A 17,998-nucleotide genomic window follows, 5' to 3' on the forward strand; every position below is an offset into this window, starting at 1 on the left:
GGGGGGGGGGGGGGCACTGAGGACAGGGTAGGAGTTAGTCAGAGATGCTACTTTCCAATCGTGCAGACTTTCCTACCTGAAGTCATTAGGATCCATCCTCTGGGGATCTAGAATACCTGAACCGAGTTATTAATAACCCTAACCCCCGACAAAAAGGGTTTCAAAATCCAAAATAATAACGTTATGGTGGCACTAGAGGAAAAGTCAGTGGGGACAATCAATGTTTGTACCAAACTCATCATCAGTCATTGCAGCCTACACTGCCACCCCTAGAGCAACGTCGCCAACATGGTTACAACACTACAAATCTATTTTGAAGACTTGAGAAAACTGGGAAACTTCTTATCAGGGGACATTCGCGACTCAATTGATCATAAGCCGACAGTTTGGTGATCCATAATGAATCATTTATTAAACAAGTTATTGGTTGTTATTGTTTGAGCAGAAAAAGAAAGGATTTAGAACATGTCCTGCCCTGCATGCAGTATCCTCTTGCATTGATCTAGGAGGTTGTACATGCCGTAATTCATCTGTTTCTACTTCCTGCCACTGGATCACTTCAACTTCAATATTGAAAGGGAGCCGTCCTCTTCAAGCCTCAGTCGCTGAGCTGTGTGCATCATCAGCTCCTCCTCCTCCACCCAGAGTTACAACTTCACTGCTAAATAAGGAAAACAAGCCCACAGACAGTAACATGTCTGATAGTGTCTGTGTGTGTGTGTGTGTGTGTCATCTCTGAACAGGAACCAATGGCAAACGCACCACCAGACTGCAGTAAAGCATGGTGATAAATGAGTTATTTCAACATAGGAATGTGAGCTCTGAAACATCAGGAAGAAAAAGAAAAAAAAAGTACAGGCCCGAGGCAGCAAGATTTAAAGACAACAAGAGCAAGCATCCGAAAGAGCCACACCCAACATCTGAGCAGAAGAGGGGACATTACACAGTGGGAGATTTAGTTTTTCTACAGCAAGCCAGCACCCTTTAGTTCGATTAGCTCACTGGGATTCATTAAGCATCATTCTCCTTTTCCTCTCTTTGGGATGAACAAAAATGGGTTCCATGCAGATAGATAGCACGGTGCTGTGCAGTGAATACACACACACACACACACACACACACACACAGTTCTTAATCATGTATGTTTCGCTTCTTTGGTTTTGAGAACTTGAGTTGGCTTCTACATGTTCCCAGAGCAAATAGTTTTACCAGGAAACTATTTTGTGCTGCTATTCAAAAGATTGACCTTAAATGTTTCACCTTGTAAAAACCATGCACTGGATATTGTAAAACCAACAGATTATGCAATGCATACAGTGGTAAGTGCTTTGACAGTGTAGTTAGGCTGCAAGGCCCAAGGCCAATGGGTGACAGAGCCTTAAAAGATTAGTGTCCTGCCAAGTCAAGCTGTGGGGCATGTAGGCTGTTTACACACACACACACACACACACACACGCGCGCGCGCGCGCGCACGCACACACGCGCACGCAAACAAACGCATTACACTGGCCAGGCTTGGATAAAAACCAGGGTGGAATATTTCAATAAAATCTCCTCTTTACCTGTGCACATCCTCTTGAAGTCCTCATAGTCCGCCCCTTGTCCTGCAGGCACGATCATGGAGCCCTCATATTTAAACACAGTCCTGGAAGATGCAGAATACACCGTGCATTATTACTCCATGTATTATCCAGTGTCATCATCTGTTGATTCACAACAGTTCCATTATGTGCACAGCAGGCCCATTTTGCAGAATGAAGCAATACACAAAACGCTTAACACCCGTGCAATGTGGGAGCTGTGTGTCCGCCATGTGTAAGTGTCAGTGCTATAACGTTCTCCTCTCTGAATACAGGACAAAGGACATTACTTCAGCCCCGCTGGGCCTGAGGAGAACTGTGCCGTGTGTGACCGCTAAATAACCAGAATAGATATCAGCTAGATGGGATCATCCAGGACAGGACACTGCACCCTGCATGTGTTTCAGCCAACGATCATGTCCTACGCTACAGCATTGCAATCAGGGTTTCACGTTTGCGTTACAGCCAAACCCCGATGTGCCATTCTAGTGCGTATTCAGAGGAAGAAGGTCGAACTACTTTAAAATATCGAGCAATTTAAAGTTGCATTGGGTACATGCAGACGTGCATTAGGCATAACATACAGCGCATTACATTTTTCATGTGTTTATGATTCAGTCTTCAATTCGGCATGTATCTAGTTAGTCAAAGTGCGCTTATTTAAATGAAATGTAAAGTTTTATCAAAAGGTACGCCTCTTATTTTAGCACCCTTCGCCACAGAAAAGACGGCGCAGTGGGCGGCAACACGCTAGCGTTTTGTGAATTTGATCGAAAAACGGACAGATTAATGTACTTTATGGTTGCCGAAGTGAATAATGGCTAGTGCCTTTTCGTTATTCAGATAAGGTCCATTCATGAAAACAGTTACTTTTTCAAATGTGCAAGGAAATATTCATCAGTCACAATCTTTAACGGAGTATGGCTAAGTAACCGTGTCCGCACACTCACCAGTTGGTGTCCGTGTTGTCGTCCCTGACCTGGTTGTAAGCTTCTCTGCAAGCCTCTTTATCGATCTGGGTTGCCATTGTTCGGTTAACGTCAGACGGTCAAACAGTCGCAGACCACGTCGTATCAGTCCAAATCAGGGAGAGCTAGCTAACGTTACACAGCAATAAATCAGCTAACTTATACAGTCGATGTAATACATCAGAGAACTATAACTGATAACGCTACACAATAGGCTTCACTCCAAAATCACGACCACTGCACGGGAACAACGAGCCGGTCGGATGTAACGGGACGAGGCGGCTCTCGTTCTAGCAGCTACGTTTATTTCCTGTAAATTGCTGCTTTATGGGCGTTGGTGATGCAAGTCGATCAGGTTGCCCGCAGACAGACAGACAGACAGGCAGACAGACAGGCAGACAGGCAGGCAGACAGACAGGCAGACAGGCAGGACAGGCAGACAGGCAGGCAGAACCAGACAGGCAGACCAGGGCAGAGAGAGAGAGAGAGAGAGAGAGAGAGAGAGAGAGAGAGAAGTCCCCCTGACGCTGAATTCACCTTCTCCCTGTGAATGGTTAATGAGGGCCGTTGTCAAGGGAGCCACAACATGCAACTTCATTTTCCGGTAAGGACTTTCAAAATAAAGTACAACAAACATGTCGAGAATGGCTGCAGCCAAAACACCGTTGTAACATTAATTATTCACATACAAATGTCTAAAGGCAATGATACATTTAGCATGTACGTCATAACTTATTTTTTTATTAAAACGATCCTAGGCCTTAGAAGCATTACCTTTAAAAAAAACTGGTGTAGCAACTTACTATTTCCTTTTAATAATATGTTTTCTCATTAATTTGACAGACTAGTATCTTCATGAGCAGTATTATTTCTAGGCGTCTGTGAGGGAAAAGACAGCTTCGGGGGAGAAATTATTTGTTTCTGCCTACACAACATATTCATTGTACACTGAACTGATTTCAGAAAGAAAATAATTTGAAAATCATTTCAAATAAACATACTTTATTCTGGCTGCATGGAATCTGAACTTTCTTTTGCTACTGGTTACACCGAATGGTTATTCATTCTGTCCACATTAGAAACACTTCAGGGAAAAGGTAGGAACATGGGGAGAGACGGAGATGTTGGAATTCCTTCTGGTGTCAAGAGTAAGTAAAAGTAATCCTCATTAAACATGACAATTAATTACCAACACCGATAGAAGAGTAAAATTTGAAGATGCATTAAATGAGGATATCTGAGACATTCCAGGAGGGATTATATATTTGTGGATGCACAAATAGTTTGCTTTTTAATACCAATTAATTAATTCTTCTTTACAGAGCTGATTCATTGTTTTATTCTGAAGGCAAATACATGAACTTCCGGTTTTACATGGCTAAATTGTGCAACTTTGACAGTGCAGAGGTATTAAAATCCACAAATGGTGTTTCATAGTTTCATTTCCATTAAGTTAAAATGTTAAGATTTGTCCTTTGTTTTTAAATACACACACGCATAGCCTATACTAGGTTATACAGTACAACAAGTACTGGGGTACAAGACAAATATTGTGATATGCTGTTCATTGCAACATTATTAACAATTTAGGCCTACAACACAAGACTATAGTGTTACTGTACACTCAAATACAACTACACAATTCAGTATCTGAGAGCCAGGGGCAGGGGTTGGATGTGTAGACCACATAGACTGTTACTAGTAATAATGTGCAGTCTAGGGTAGACTACAGGAAGCACTGGATGACGTATCAGTAGGCTCCAGCAGGTAGACCTGAGTCCAGCTCCAGCGGCTCTGTCTGATGACTGACACTGATGAGGACGACCACCACCTACCTGGGGTGGTGGTCTGGGCTCTGTCCCTCTGGCTGGTCTGTCCTGGCATCACCACGCCACCTGCTGGTCCAAACAATCAAATGCCAGTGACTCAGGTGTGAACAGTACAACAGGTTGACCAGTCTGTTAAAGGGAGAGAAAAGACCAACAGTGAACAATTAGGAAATCATGATTCTGTGTGTCCATCCTTTAAAATCCTTTATTGGGAATAATCCCTTGAGATGGACTCGGTTTCAATGGGGTCCTTACCAATATATAAGTACAATTTTGACATATTAAGAATGTATTTCTTAACAAACACACAAAGAAATACAAATAACAACACTCAAGCACACACACACACACACACACACACACACACACACACACACACACAAATGCACACACTTGTGCATTAAGTGAGTAATCTTGCGGACACTACTCCTAGAGAAGAGTTATGTGCTTCCATGCATGTCAGTGGTATGACAGAGTACAGAGAGGACACGGTCATCTCCACTGGGGATTACACACGTCGACAGGTGTTCCTAGACGAGGTTCACAGAGCGTTTGGAACATGTTCTCCATAGAGATGATGTCATGACTCATGTTGTCCAACAGAAAACTCACAAAGCCTGGAAAACCTATTTCAAGAGTCCCAGAATGCTTTTCTCCAGTGGTTTGATAATCTGGACTCATTCAGATGTGGTCCTCTGGATCATCTACATCATTTTAGATGTATGCCTTCCTCCGCAATTTAACAACTAATAGACGACATTATTTTGAGGTAATTGGGGAAATATTTTTTTACATGGTTACATAATAGAATAGTGGAATAGTTTAATCCCAGTTTTTGCCGGTCTACTGTGACGTCATCATCATACTTCGTCTCTCCATCATCCCAGCAATGGTACGCCTATATTATGTACAGGATATTTTTAGCCACATTTCTTCTTTTTTGTTGCTTACTTGCACCTGTTTTCCTAAGGTTTGTCTCTATGGTTAGTGTCTCTCATTGTGTCATTTTTTTGTCTGTCTTTTTTTCCTTAACCATAGAAATGTGCAACAAAATCCAGCGTTGTCTTCAGGGCCCATTATGAGTCCAGGGCATAGACCGTATATTATTATGAGTCCAGGGCATAGACCGTATATTATTATGAGTCCAGGGCATAGACCGTATATTATTATGAGTCCAGGGCATAGACCGTATATTATTATGAGTCCAGAGCATAGACCGTATATTATTATGATTCCAGAGCATAGACCGTATATTATTATGAGTCCAGAGCATAGACCGTATATTATTATGATTCCAGGGCAATGCAAGAACCAACTCCAGTCAGGTTGTCCTCTGGTGTTGGTCTCTGCAGTGTCTGCAGTGTGGACTCCTTATGTTACATCCGAGCTCATTAGAAGGAGAGCTTCAGCGCCTGAGCTAGATCCAGGGATTTAAAACGATCCGTGACATTGCCAGTCTTGAATGTTCCTTTTTAAACATCTACCGCAACATCAATGTTTGGGCTTCAAAATAAAATGACAGAAATATTGGTGTGATCATATTCCAAGTGAAAATAGCTTAATGTTACATTTTGATATACCAGTGGTTCCTGTTAGCAGCGTCCTTTCTTTACATTTATCAAAACACATTATGACATGACTTTGGCAAAACAATGTTTTAAAAATATTTTTTAACTTATACAAAAAAAATTGAATTTTTTCAACAACAACTAGAACCCCCATACGAAGCTTTAACACAGTCAGGGTTTGGGGCTTGTTGTGTTGTACCGTAGACATTCACACATGTACTTCTCATCATCACCAGAGACTGTTTGATTATCCCTCCAGTGTTTTAGTCTGCACTTTTATTAGATATCATCTTTTATTTTGAAAACACAAACCGGAAGCCCATGTGTTGAGGCTAGCTGGCGATGTTCTGCATTGTTGAGCTCTTTCTGTGTTCTAATAAACTGTATGTACAGGAATATGTATCTGTGAGAAGTAACTGTGTTACAAGAGACTGTTCCGGGAAGCGGTGCAGTTCCAAAAAAGTCTCATTGTCAAAAAAAGGACAGCTGCTTGTCCTCTTGTGTCAAAATGCGCTAGCAAGAGTCCCAGGGTTTCCTCCTCAGACACCTTCTGCTCCACGACACGTCCAAATGTAAGCACTGTGTGTGTGTGTGTGGTCGTGTGTGTGTGTGTGTGTGTGTGGTGTGTGTGTGTGTGTGTGTGTGTGTGTGTGTGTGTGTGTGTGTGTGTGTGTGTGTGTGTGTGTGTGTGTGTGGTGTCAAATCACAAGCATAGAAAAAGGGGAGCAACGTTAAATGTCCATTAAGCTACATGTAGCTACTGCAGGTCACTCCTGAGAGGGGGATTCATTAGCTACTAGGAATGGAGCACATAGCGTTAGCAGAGTTGTTATACACTAATATTGCAATACTTTGTGTGTTGTGGTGTGTGTGTGGTGTGTGTGTGGTGTTGGTGTGTGTCCTTTAGATGATGATGCCAACCCGGCCCCAGCAGAACATGACAGTGAATCCAATGACAGTGAATCCAAATACAGTGAATCCAAGGTCGTGTGTGTGTGTGGTGGGTGTGTGTGTGGGTGTGTGTGTGGTGTGTGTGGTGTGGTGTGTGGGGTTGTGAGGGTGCGAGAGAGACAGTGAGGCTGAGGCAGGACAGTGTTTCAGGACACTACTGTAAAGTCTTCTATGGACATGTTCCATTCTGACTGCTTAGCCAGCTGCTATGTCAATGCACAGAATAATGTTCATGGAATGTTTCATCTCCACTGGTCAGATTATTAAGGACTTTATTAAAATACCAGAATCTCAGAAGACAGTCAGAGTGTGTACATGTCAATGTCTCTCTACATTTTTATTCAATTAGAACATTTATTTTTGAGTTATTTGTAGTGAGCAGCACCTATGATAAAAGGTTTTCTTGTAAACAGTTAATTTTACATTCTGTGTTTTGCACCAAAACTCATTATGCATGTCCTTGAGGCCTATCAATAATAAAATTATTGATTGCATAACACAACCAACACAGGGACAGGCCATCTAAATAAAGCCAGTAATGCTGTGAAGTTCAGCTACCTTTAATGCCCCTACGTGTAGAATTGTTGTCTAATTTGACAATCTTTCAAATGACTCTGTCTGATGGCACGAGTTTAATATGTAGTTTTTTTTATCTTTTCAAAATGCATGAAGACTATAGGTGGTTGGAATCACCAGGGGCCCCTCTTTATTATTGAGATTTTAAACTTTTTGCGATATATTGCAATAAATATATATATATATATATATGCAATATGATTTTATTACCTTTTATTACCTATTGACAGTGTCAAATCACAACACAAGTTATCTCAGGACACTTTACAGATAGAGCAGGTCTAGACCTCTCTATAATCTACAGATAGAGCAGGTCTAGACCGCTCTATAATTTACAGATAGAGCAGGTCTAGACCGCTCTATAATTTACAGATAGAGCAGGTCTAGACCGCTCTATAATTTACAGATAGAACAGGTCTAGACCTCTCTATAATTTACAGATAGAACAGGTCTAGACCGCTCTATAATTGACAAAGACCTACAGTAACAGTGTCCCAGGAACAAGCACGTGGCACAACAGTGGCGAGAAAAAACGTCTTTTTACAGGCAGAAACCTCGGATAGACGGGCCCTCTGCCGCTGCCGGATGAGACACAGAGACACTGATACAGATACTTATAGTTCTTATAGAAAAAATAAAGACAAAAGAATTATGACTAGAAAATGAAAGTTGAAGCAGAGCAGGAATAGAAGACTTTCAGCAGACGTGTTGTGCTGGCAGGTGTGGTCCTTAAGGAATGCTGAGGATGTGTTGCGGGGCCTCAACAAGCAGCGGAAGCGCGGCCACTTCTGTGATGTGGTGCTGGTGGCTGACAAGCAGCGGATCCCTGCTCACCGGGCCCTGCTGGCCCTCTCCAGCCCATACTTCCACGCCATGTTCACCTTGGGCATGAGGGAGCAACACCAGGAGGAGGTACGGAGCATATACTGTAAACTATATATAACATATAAATGTTTCTACACTGGGGAATCCAGAAGCAGAGTATGAGGGCCCTGACAGTACCTAGGTAAGGACCTATAGCCAGTCAGGAGCAGAGTATGAGGGCCCGACCGTACCTAGGTAAGGATACTAGCCAGTCAGAAGCAGAGTTTATGGGGGTCCTGACAGTACCTAGGTAAGGATACTAGCCAGTCAGAAGCAGAGTATGAGGGCCCTGACAGTACCTAGGTAAGGATACTAGCCAGTCAGAAGCAGAGTATGAGGGCATGCCCTGACAGTACCTAGGTAAGGACTACTAGCAGTCAGAAGCAGAGTATGAGGGCCCTGGACCAGTACCTAGGTAAGGACTACTAGCCAAGTCAGAAGCAGAGTATGAGGCCCGACAGTACCTAGGTAAGGATACTAGCCGTCAGAAGCAGAGTATGAGGTCCTGACAGTACCTAGGTAAGGAATACTAGCCAGTTAGAAGCAGAGTATGAGGGTCCTGACAGTACCTAGGTAAGGCAAGGCAAGGCAAGGCAGCTTATTTGTATAGACATTTCAGCAAAGGGCAATTCAAAGTGCTTACACAAAAATCATTAAAAAAGAAACAAACAGTACAAACAGTTTAAAAGTCATAAGCATTAAAAATCAATAAGACACATGAATAGACAGTTAAAAACAAATAGAAACATTAGGACACATAAAACACAAGAATAAAAGTTACAGTGCAGCATAAGAAAGAAATGAGCATTTAAAGAAAGGCAGCATCAAAAAGAAAGGTCTTCGCCTTGATTTAAAAGAACATGAGAGTAGCAGCGGATCTACAGGTTTCTGGGAGTTTATTCAAGATAAGGAGCATAGAAAATGAAAGCTGCTTCACCCCTGTTTAGTTCTGACCTGGGGACAGAAAGTAGACTGTCCAGATGACCTGAGAGGTCTGGGGGGGTCATAGTGTAGTAGCAGATCAGAAATGTATTTTGGAATAAACCGTTAAGGGATTTATAAACTAGCAAGAGTACTTGAAATCAATCTTTGAGACACAGGAAGCCAGCGTGTAAAGACCAGAACTGGAGTGATGTGATCCAGTCTCTGGTCTTAGTGAGGACTCGAGCAGCAGCGTCTGAATCGGCTGCAGCTGTGCTGATTGATTTTTTAGGGAGACCTGTAAAGACCCGTTACAGTAGCAAGTCTACTGAAGATGAAAGCATGGACCAGTTTTTCCAAGTCCTGTTGACACATAAGTCCTTTAACCCTTGATATGTTCTTTAGGTGATAGTAGGCTGACTTTGTAATTGTCTTAGTGGCTGTTAAAGTTCAGGTCTGAGTCCATGACTACACCCAGATTTCTGGCTTTGTCTGTTTGTTTTACATGTTGTTGAAGCTGAGCGCAGACTTTTAATCGTTCTCTTTTTTCCCAAAAACAACACCTAGTTTTTCCTTCATTAATTTCAGAATTGTTTTCTGCACATCAGTCGTTATTTGTTGATGCAGTAGTCATTTTTTGTATGACTATAGTCCCCTGGCGATAAGGTTATGTAAATTTGTGTGTGTCGTCGCATAACTATGGAGACTTATGGTGTTTTTCCATAATCTGAGCCAGTGGAGCATGTAGATGTTAAACAGAAGAGGCCCCAGAATGGAGCCTTGCAGAACTCCGCAGTTAAATTGGTACGCTCAGATGTATAATTACCTATTGACACAAAGTAATCCCTATTCTTTAGGTAGGATTCAAACCGTTTAGTACTAAGCCAGAAAGTCCTACCCAGTTTTCCAATCGGTCTAGATATGTCATGGTCGACCGTGTCAAATGCAGCACTGAGATCAAGTAATACTAAGATTGAAATTTTGCCAATTTGTGTTAAGGTGGATGTCATTATAAGACGTTTGACAAGAGCCGTTTCAGTGCTGTGGTGTGGTCGGAAACCCGACTGAAAGGTATCAAAACTGTTGCTTAGTGACAAGAAATGGTTGAGTTGTTGAAAGACTACTTTTTCATGATTTACTTAAAAACGGAAGGTTTGATATTGGCCTATAGTTGCTCATTAGTGACTTGTTCTTTTTAAGAGTGGCTTGATTACTGCAGTTTCAGGGCCTGTGGAAAGATTCCTGAAAGAAGAGATGTGTTCACATCTGTAGAAGATCAGAAGTCAAACAATTGGAAACATTTTTGAAAAGTCCCGTTGCTAGATATCAAGGCAACAGGTCGAGGTTTTCAGATGTTGATAATGTCCTCCAGGTTTGTATGGTTGATTGTGTGAAATTCTGTCATATTGGAACTAGTTTTGCTTGAAACGTGGCAAACACATGTCCTGAACTTGATATGGAGGCACTGACTGTTTGTAATCTTCAGAATTTTGTCTTTGAGAAGGAGGCAAAGTCATTGCAGGCCTTGGTAGATAAAAAGTTCAGATGCTACTGGTACTGGGGGTTTGTTAACCTATCAACAGTAGCAAACAAGCACGTGAATTATATTGTTCTAGAGATAATATCAGAGAAGAAGGACTTCTTGCATTCCTCAGTTCCAAATTATATGCGAAGTCTTCTTTATAGGTGTATTAAGGACCAGGAGATTTGTTCGCCACCTTCGTTCAGCTTTCTACCACTCTTTTTTCTGTTTCACCAGTAGGACATTTTCCATGGAGATCTTTTCTTACCAGAGACAACTTTGACCTTAGTGGGAGCAATGGCATCAATAACATTTGTAATTTTACAGTTGAAATGTCTACAAGCTCACTGACTGATAGCCCAGAGAGGGCGGGTGTGGGGAGGAGAAAAGCGAATAAATGTTTCACTGGGTTTTCAGTGATGTACCGTTTTCTGATATCTTTGTTTGGACACTTTTGGCACAGAGATAGTGCCGTTAAAGAAAACACAGGAATGATCGAGAGAGCAAGTCAGTCACCACAACCTTGGAAATGTTCAGACCCTTTGAGACAATCAAGTCCAGAGTGTGCCCTTATTGTGAGTGGGCTCCGTACATGCTGAGCAGTCATAGTTCTCAAAAAACACAACACAGCTCTTTGGTCCCCCTGTCCTGGGGGTGTCAACAAATGATGTTAAAATCACCCGCAATGATACACAATCAGAGTTAATCCAGTTATAGACAGCAGTTCAGTGAAGTCATCAATGAAGGTTGCACAATATTAGGTGGCTGTAGATATTAGAAACATCGCTTGAGGGGAAGATCTTATTGAAGAGCACATATTCAAAAGAAGCAAACTTTCCATACATATTTGCGACAGTGGAATGAGTCATTAAGCAAAATGGGCGACTCCACCTCCTTCTTATTCACTATTCTCACCATAAAACTGAAGTTAGGGGGAGCTGACTCGATGAGAACAGCAGCGCTGTTGTTATGGTTAACCAGGTTTCAGTTAAAAACATAAAATCTAGATTGTGTTTGATAATAAAATCATTGATAAAATGATTTTTCTGCCAAAGACCTGACGTTTAGTAAAGCTAGTGTGTAGTGTGTTGTCATTTTTGGGACAGGCTGTAGCTGACGAGGAATGGATGCCAAATTTGCTAAGTTTGCAGTTAAGTGCTTATTCACCATTCTTTTCCTATTACCTATAACAACGAAATTGAGGAAGAGTATCCACAGGGCCCGGGCTTGTCTTGGAAAAAGTCATGAGTGTCACTAGGCCTGAGCCAAGGCCGGCACATATCAGGTCCTGCTTACTGGATTTTGCACACAAGCGTCCATCAGTCTGAGTGGAAAGTTTACTTCCTGGCAGAGGAGCCGGCGTTTTACTAAACGGGGTGAACCCGGCGTTTTATTTTGCCAGGGGTTGAGAGATGGGGGAAGGAAGGGGTGTAAATTGGTTCCAGCATCTACCAGGTGATTCATGTGGTCAGTGAACTCCAACATGGGGGTAGGGGAAAGAGGGGAAAGGGTGAGTGGAGACAGCGATGGCTCCTCAAAGGATTTGGGGTTGGGAGAGTGTTAGGGGGTGCTGGATGGGTGAAAAGAGGAGTTGAGGTTGTATCTGTGCTCTGTGGTGTCCCAGGGTCAAATCTTGCGTCAGGTGGGGGCTGTGGTGGATCACTGCCACACGTTGTGGTCTTCCTTTTGTTTGATTCGTCTTGTCTCGTGTCCTTGGCAATGTGTAGCGCAGAAAGTAAAGCAGATTAGAGGTGAACAGCTTTACATCCTGGCTTGTTAAGGGAAAGTCTATCTGCTTTAAAAAGATGTCTGCGCTCCCAGAAAATGTTTAAATTGTCAATGAACTGCAGTGAGTGGACGGAATTCAGTTGAAAGCCATTTGTTTAGTGCCCACAGTCGGCTGAATCTCTCATTCCTCTTCTGACTGACGGTATAGGGCCACTGATAAACACATTTGCGTTTAGAGAGCTGACGGTGTCCAGCAGTTCCTTAAAGTCCAGTCTCTGCAATTCAGACTGTTGCTTTACAACATCATTTAAGGACTACTAGCCAGTCAGAAGCAGAGTATGAGGGTCCTGACAGTACCTAGGTAAGGACTACTAGCCAGTCAGGAGCAGAGTATGAGGGCCCTGACAGTACCTAGGTAAGGACTGATTGCCACTTTTTTAATGTTTTGCATGCTTTTTTGGTGCTTTTTCCAAAGTTTTAGACATTTTTTCATTGTTTGTTGCTATTCAAACTATTTTGACCCAAGGAAAACACGAGGGTTAAGATAAATGTGTAGTCGGTGGCGTAAGCAGACATTATCACATGTCCCACTTCTGATTAACCTCCATTGTTGTCTTCCTGTTGGCAGGTGGAGCTGGTTGGCATGTCCTACGTCGGTCTGAAGACTGTAGTGGACTCACTGTACACCGGAAAGCTGCCATTGGTTGAAGAAAACATTGAACATGTGCTGGAAGCTGCCCACTTTCTGCAGGTTAAAACGGGGCCCTTTCTTTGTCTAGATATATATGTTTCGGATGTCCGGTGCTGGGACATCTGGTGCGTCTCTCACTTGCCGGATTTCCACTTTCTATTTTTCAAGGGCACCGTTGCTGCATCCGTCGAACTCTATTTCACTAAGGGCCACGCTGGAAATAAGAATCCCATCAAGGACCAGACATGTAGAGTTTATTGATGTGCTTTTAGTTAACCAAAAAATTAAAATATTTTGACTGTATTATTACATGAATGAATGAAGTCTTCTCACTTACTGTTTGGTCGATATAAGTTGCCAAAAAAGTTCCTTAGCCATGATAGAATTAACACATTAAGCAAAACAAGTAGGCTATGACATTCAAAACATCTTGTTTCGCAAGCTGAATATTAAAAAAAATATTGTGCAATATTGTGCAGTATAAGCGGTCGAAGATGGATGGATGGATGGATGGATTGCGCAGTATTGTGCATAATATATTGTGCAGTATTGTAATAAAAAGAAAACCCAAAAGGGACAAAAAATTCCGGCGTAAAACGTGGGCAAGGTTGGCGGTGGCAAGTGAAGTTATTCATAGTTTCTATAGTGCTAAAAAATGCTTAATGTTCCCCATGAAATTGTTAGGAGATTAAAATTAGGATTTATTATGATGAATTATTAAAAAGACCTGTGGGCTGCTGTTGTTCAGGTGGGTCCAGTGGTGGATTTCTGCTGCAAGTACCTGGAGGAGGAGCTGAGTGAGGACAACTACCTGCACCTGCAGGGCCTGGCGCTGCTCTACAGCCTGAAGCCCCTGGAGACCTGCATCGACAGCTTCGTCCTCGCACGCTTCGCCACGCTCTCCTTCACCCCCGACTTCTCTCACAGCATTCCTTTGCACAAACTGGCGTCCTACCTCTCCAGTAGCCAGGTAATTATTCTACGTTGTTTATGTGTTGACATTGAACACTTATTCTTGATCTTTAGTTACATTTGTAGTCTAGCTAGTTGAAATTGGAGTTATTTGTAGTATTGTTGTATTGCAGATACTTGTTAGAATATAAATACAGATATCAGTAAGTATCTGAGCTCCTCTGGTCCTCTTCAGGTTCAGCATGACAGCGAGGAGGCCCTTCTCCAGGCCACCCTGCAGTGGCTCAGCCAGACTCCTGAGCGGACGGCCCACGCCGCTCAGCTCCTCTCCCACATCCGCCTCCCCCTGGTGCCGGCGGAGGACCTGATGGGCCGAGTGCTGCCGGCGGTACGGGCCCTGCTGGGGGAGGATGCCAGCTGCAGGGCCCAGCTGGAGGAAGCTGAGGCCTATCACGCCAGGCCCAGCGCACAGCCGCTCCTGCAAACAGGGCACAGCACGCCAAGGGGGGGTGTAGAGCGCCTACTGCTGATTGGAGGAGAGGTACCCATGTGTGATGGTGACGGATCACTTTGATGACAGTCAGAGCGCTGCAAAGGAAGGTCTGACTAGTCCACACTGCATTCCGGGATAATCCCATAATCCCATAATCCCATAAATGAAACGTTGTCGATATAGAACATCATCAAAGTATATCTTCTATATCAACCTTGTTTCAGTTACGGGATTGTTGCAGAGGCATCGTTGTTCCGTCTGCCAAAGATGATTGTGATTGGTTTAAAGAAATGTCAATAAACTAGAGCACGTTTTATGCTGTGTGAACTAGTCAGACCCTCCTCCGCAGCGCTGTGGAGGAGGGTCTGGCAAGAGTCTACTTTGATAATAATGATGACTTCATTTTGAGAGAATCAAAATCAAATGTAACTATTTACATTCTTTATTTATTTGCCCGAAAATGTGTTCATATTGAATATTTGTTTTCAAATATTTTCTTTCACAGCACTTTTTGTGTAAGATATTACAGCCCTAGTCACAGCCTGAATCGGATCAAATTGTGAGAAAATCAAATCATAAGCTGCATTGAATCGTGAGTTGACTGTCTCCCTCCCTTCCTCTCTTCCTCCCTCCCTCACTCACTCCTTACCTTCCTCCCTCCCTCCCTCCCTCCCTCCCTCCCTAACATGGATTCCTGTAACTCCCCCCTTTATTACCCAGGTGTCAGACCGTGGAGAGGAGCTAAGCGCCAATGTTTGCTGGATGGACGGTGATGAGAAAAACTGGGTGGTGGAAACGGCGATGCCGTCGGGGCGGAGCCAGCACCGCCTGGCAGTGCTGGGGGGCTTCATCTTCACTGCTGGCGGCAGCTCGTCCCGGGACAGCGGTGGAGGCGCGTCCTGTAACCTGCACAGATACGACCCCCGCCACAACCAGTGGACCACGGTACTGGACCAAAGAGCCTCTTCCATTCTCCTTGTCACTACTTCTCAGTTTAAATTGTCAACACATGGGTTAATGTGCAGTATCCTAATGAAATAAATACATACAGAAGCAGCAGAGCATTCAGCCAAGAAGGGAATGTGAATAAAACCAGACTTGGAAATGCCCTGCTGTCTAACCTGGGTGATCCTGGGGACAACATTTGTCTGTACTGTAAATAAGGCAATTGTTTCTGTTTCTCTCTTCTCTTTTTCTCTTTAATACATTTCATATGAAACTTTTACACACTAACACTTAAAATGTATTTTTGATTTTGTATGTCATGTTCTGTGAAAAGAATACACCAAACTGTGAGGAGGCATGAGAGTAAAAGAAGATTCCCAATCCTCCAGCTGCTATAGTAGGTTGTGTTAGCAGCGTGCACCAGACACACTGACACTCTGATGCCTTCCCAGGGTGCTCCAATGAACGAGCGGCGAGCAGATTTTTACCTGGGGGCGATGGGAGAGTGCCTGATCGCCGTGGGGGGGAGGAATGACACCGGAATGTTGTCCTCTGTGGAGGTTTACCATCCCGCTGAGGACAGCTGGTCCTACGTGGCAGAACTGCCCAGGTAGGACCACATGTTACTACTGGGTCTGCTGCTGTGTGTGTGTGTGTGTGTGTGTGTGTGTGTGTGTGTGTGTGGCTGTAGACAACAGGGCCCTATTTTAACAATCTGAGGTCATGGCGTGAAGCACATGGTGCAGCTGCGTTTAGGGTGTGTCCAAATCCCAGCAGAATTTGACAGCAGTAAAAAGGGTCGGTGCACCGGGTGCATGGTCCCAAAGGGTTGGACGTTGTCTCTTCATTAATCAGAGGTGTGTTTTGGGCGTCCTCTCCCATTCCCTTTAACAACCAATCAGAGGTCCTCTCCAGTTCCCTTTAACAACCAATCAGAGGTCGTCTCCCATTCCCTTTAACAGCCAGTGCTGTTATGATGCTGTTATGATGCTGTTATGATGTTGTTATGATACTGTTATGATGCGGTTATGATGCTGTTATGATGCTGTTATGATGTTGTTATAATGCTGTTATGATGCTGTTATGATGCTGTTATGATGTTGTTATGATACTGTTATGATACTGTTATGATGCGGTTATGATGCGGTTATGATGCGGTTATGATGCTGTTATGATGCTGTTATGATGGAGGATTTGCTGAGCAGGAAGGAGAGATGTTCAGGCGAGCAGATCATATAATACTATTTAACATTGTAATATTTAAAATCTCCTGAATGTTTGTCTGCTGCTGCGCGTTAGGGTGAACTTACCAGACTGTTCCAGCTGTTCTATTGTTTACGCTCGCCCACTTCCTCGTTATATCCACATTATTGATGTTTGTTGATCTAAAATCTTATTTTGAAAGTTTTTTGTGAAAGCACCAGTAGTCAACCCGACACTATCGCCGCAGTATTGATATCGAGGTATTTGATAAAGAATATGGTGAAATATCACCATATTCTTTATCAAATACCTCGCCCAGCCCTACTGTCACATGCTTTTTTTTTCTTTTCTTTTTTGAACTCTGGAAAAGATGTGAGGCGTCCACCACTATAGAGTCTCTGGAGCTTTGTCATAGATGTTGATTTTTTGCAGTGCTAAGTTTGGCTTTTTGAATCCTGTCTTCTCTAGGTCTACTTTTGCCCATGCTGGGACCATCTACCAGGGTGTGGTCTGCATCTCCGGCGGCCACGACTCCCAGATCGGCCCGTACCGCCGAGACTTCCTGAGCTATCCGTCCCGGTACGGGGAGGTGTGGGCCGAACAGCAGCCCATGTCTGTGGCCCGGGGCTGGCATTGCATGGCCTCCCTTAACCACCTCATCTACGCCATTGGGGGCAGCGATGACAACGCAGACACCACTGAGCGCTTCGACATCCTGGAAGTGGAATCTTTCAGCCCTCACAGCAGCCAGTGGACCCGGGTGTCACCGCTGCTGCTGCCCAGCAGCGAGGCGGGGGTGGCAGTCTGGGAAGGCAGGATCTTTGTGCTTGGGGGCTACAGCTGGGAGGGTATGGTGTTCTCCAGAGCCACTCAGGTGTACTACCCTTGGATGAACTCATGGCTTAGGGGACCTGACCTGCCGAATCGCACCGCAGGGGCATCAGCATGTGTGTGCACGTTGAAGCCCTTACCATCATCCCCCTCCCCGGAGAAGAAGAACTAGGAGGGAAAGGGGATCAAAGGAAGATTATACCCCATGTAGCAACTGGGATGAGGGGCTTTCTCTATGTCCAAAAATACAGGGCCTGACTTCTGGCTGAGACAGAGCCTGATGCATAATTCTGATACAAAATCTTTTTTTAAATAACTTACATATTTTGTTATGTCCCTATTCATTTTCTCACAATCTCAGGGGAACTGCAGCATCAAAAAAGAGAAGAGAAGTGGTAGTAATGGTTACCATTTTT

The 17,998-nt window shown here is 43.6% G+C and overlaps 3 protein-coding genes across 3 annotated transcripts in view; 1 reads left to right on the forward strand and 2 right to left on the reverse strand.

Moving 5' to 3' along the window:
• Positions 1-2,935, reverse strand: part of LOC116693471 (coactosin-like protein) — a 13,385-nt gene extending 10,450 nt beyond the window's left edge. Inside the window, exons 1-2 of the mRNA XM_032522473.1 lie at positions 2,531-2,935; positions 1,563-1,645 (exon numbers count right to left, since the gene is read on the reverse strand). Coding sequence (XP_032378364.1) covers positions 1,563-1,645; positions 2,531-2,607 — 160 coding nt within the window. The 5' untranslated portion in view covers positions 2,608-2,935. The remainder of the gene's footprint in view (positions 1-1,562; positions 1,646-2,530) is intronic.
• Positions 2,936-4,413: 1,478 nt separating this feature from the next.
• The window catches only part of LOC116693448 (aldo-keto reductase family 1 member B1-like), a 21,313-nt gene continuing 7,728 nt past the window's right edge, over positions 4,414-17,998 (reverse strand). Inside the window, exon 11 of the transcript XR_004332920.1 lies at positions 4,414-4,425. The gene's annotated coding sequence lies outside the window, so the exon portion shown is untranslated. The remainder of the gene's footprint in view (positions 4,426-17,998) is intronic.
• Positions 6,853-17,993, forward strand: LOC116693402 (kelch-like protein 36). Its single transcript, XM_032522350.1, is given in 9 exon segments — positions 6,853-6,877; positions 6,880-6,929; positions 8,193-8,384; positions 13,136-13,258; positions 13,947-14,168; positions 14,346-14,651; positions 15,324-15,548; positions 16,001-16,158; positions 17,220-17,993. Coding segments are annotated over 9 exon segments (1,836 nt in total). The 3' UTR covers positions 17,755-17,993.

Source organism: Etheostoma spectabile, chromosome 8, assembly GCF_008692095.1.
Source record: "Etheostoma spectabile isolate EspeVRDwgs_2016 chromosome 8, UIUC_Espe_1.0, whole genome shotgun sequence".
Classification (NCBI taxonomy): Eukaryota; Metazoa; Chordata; class Actinopteri; order Perciformes; family Percidae; genus Etheostoma; species Etheostoma spectabile.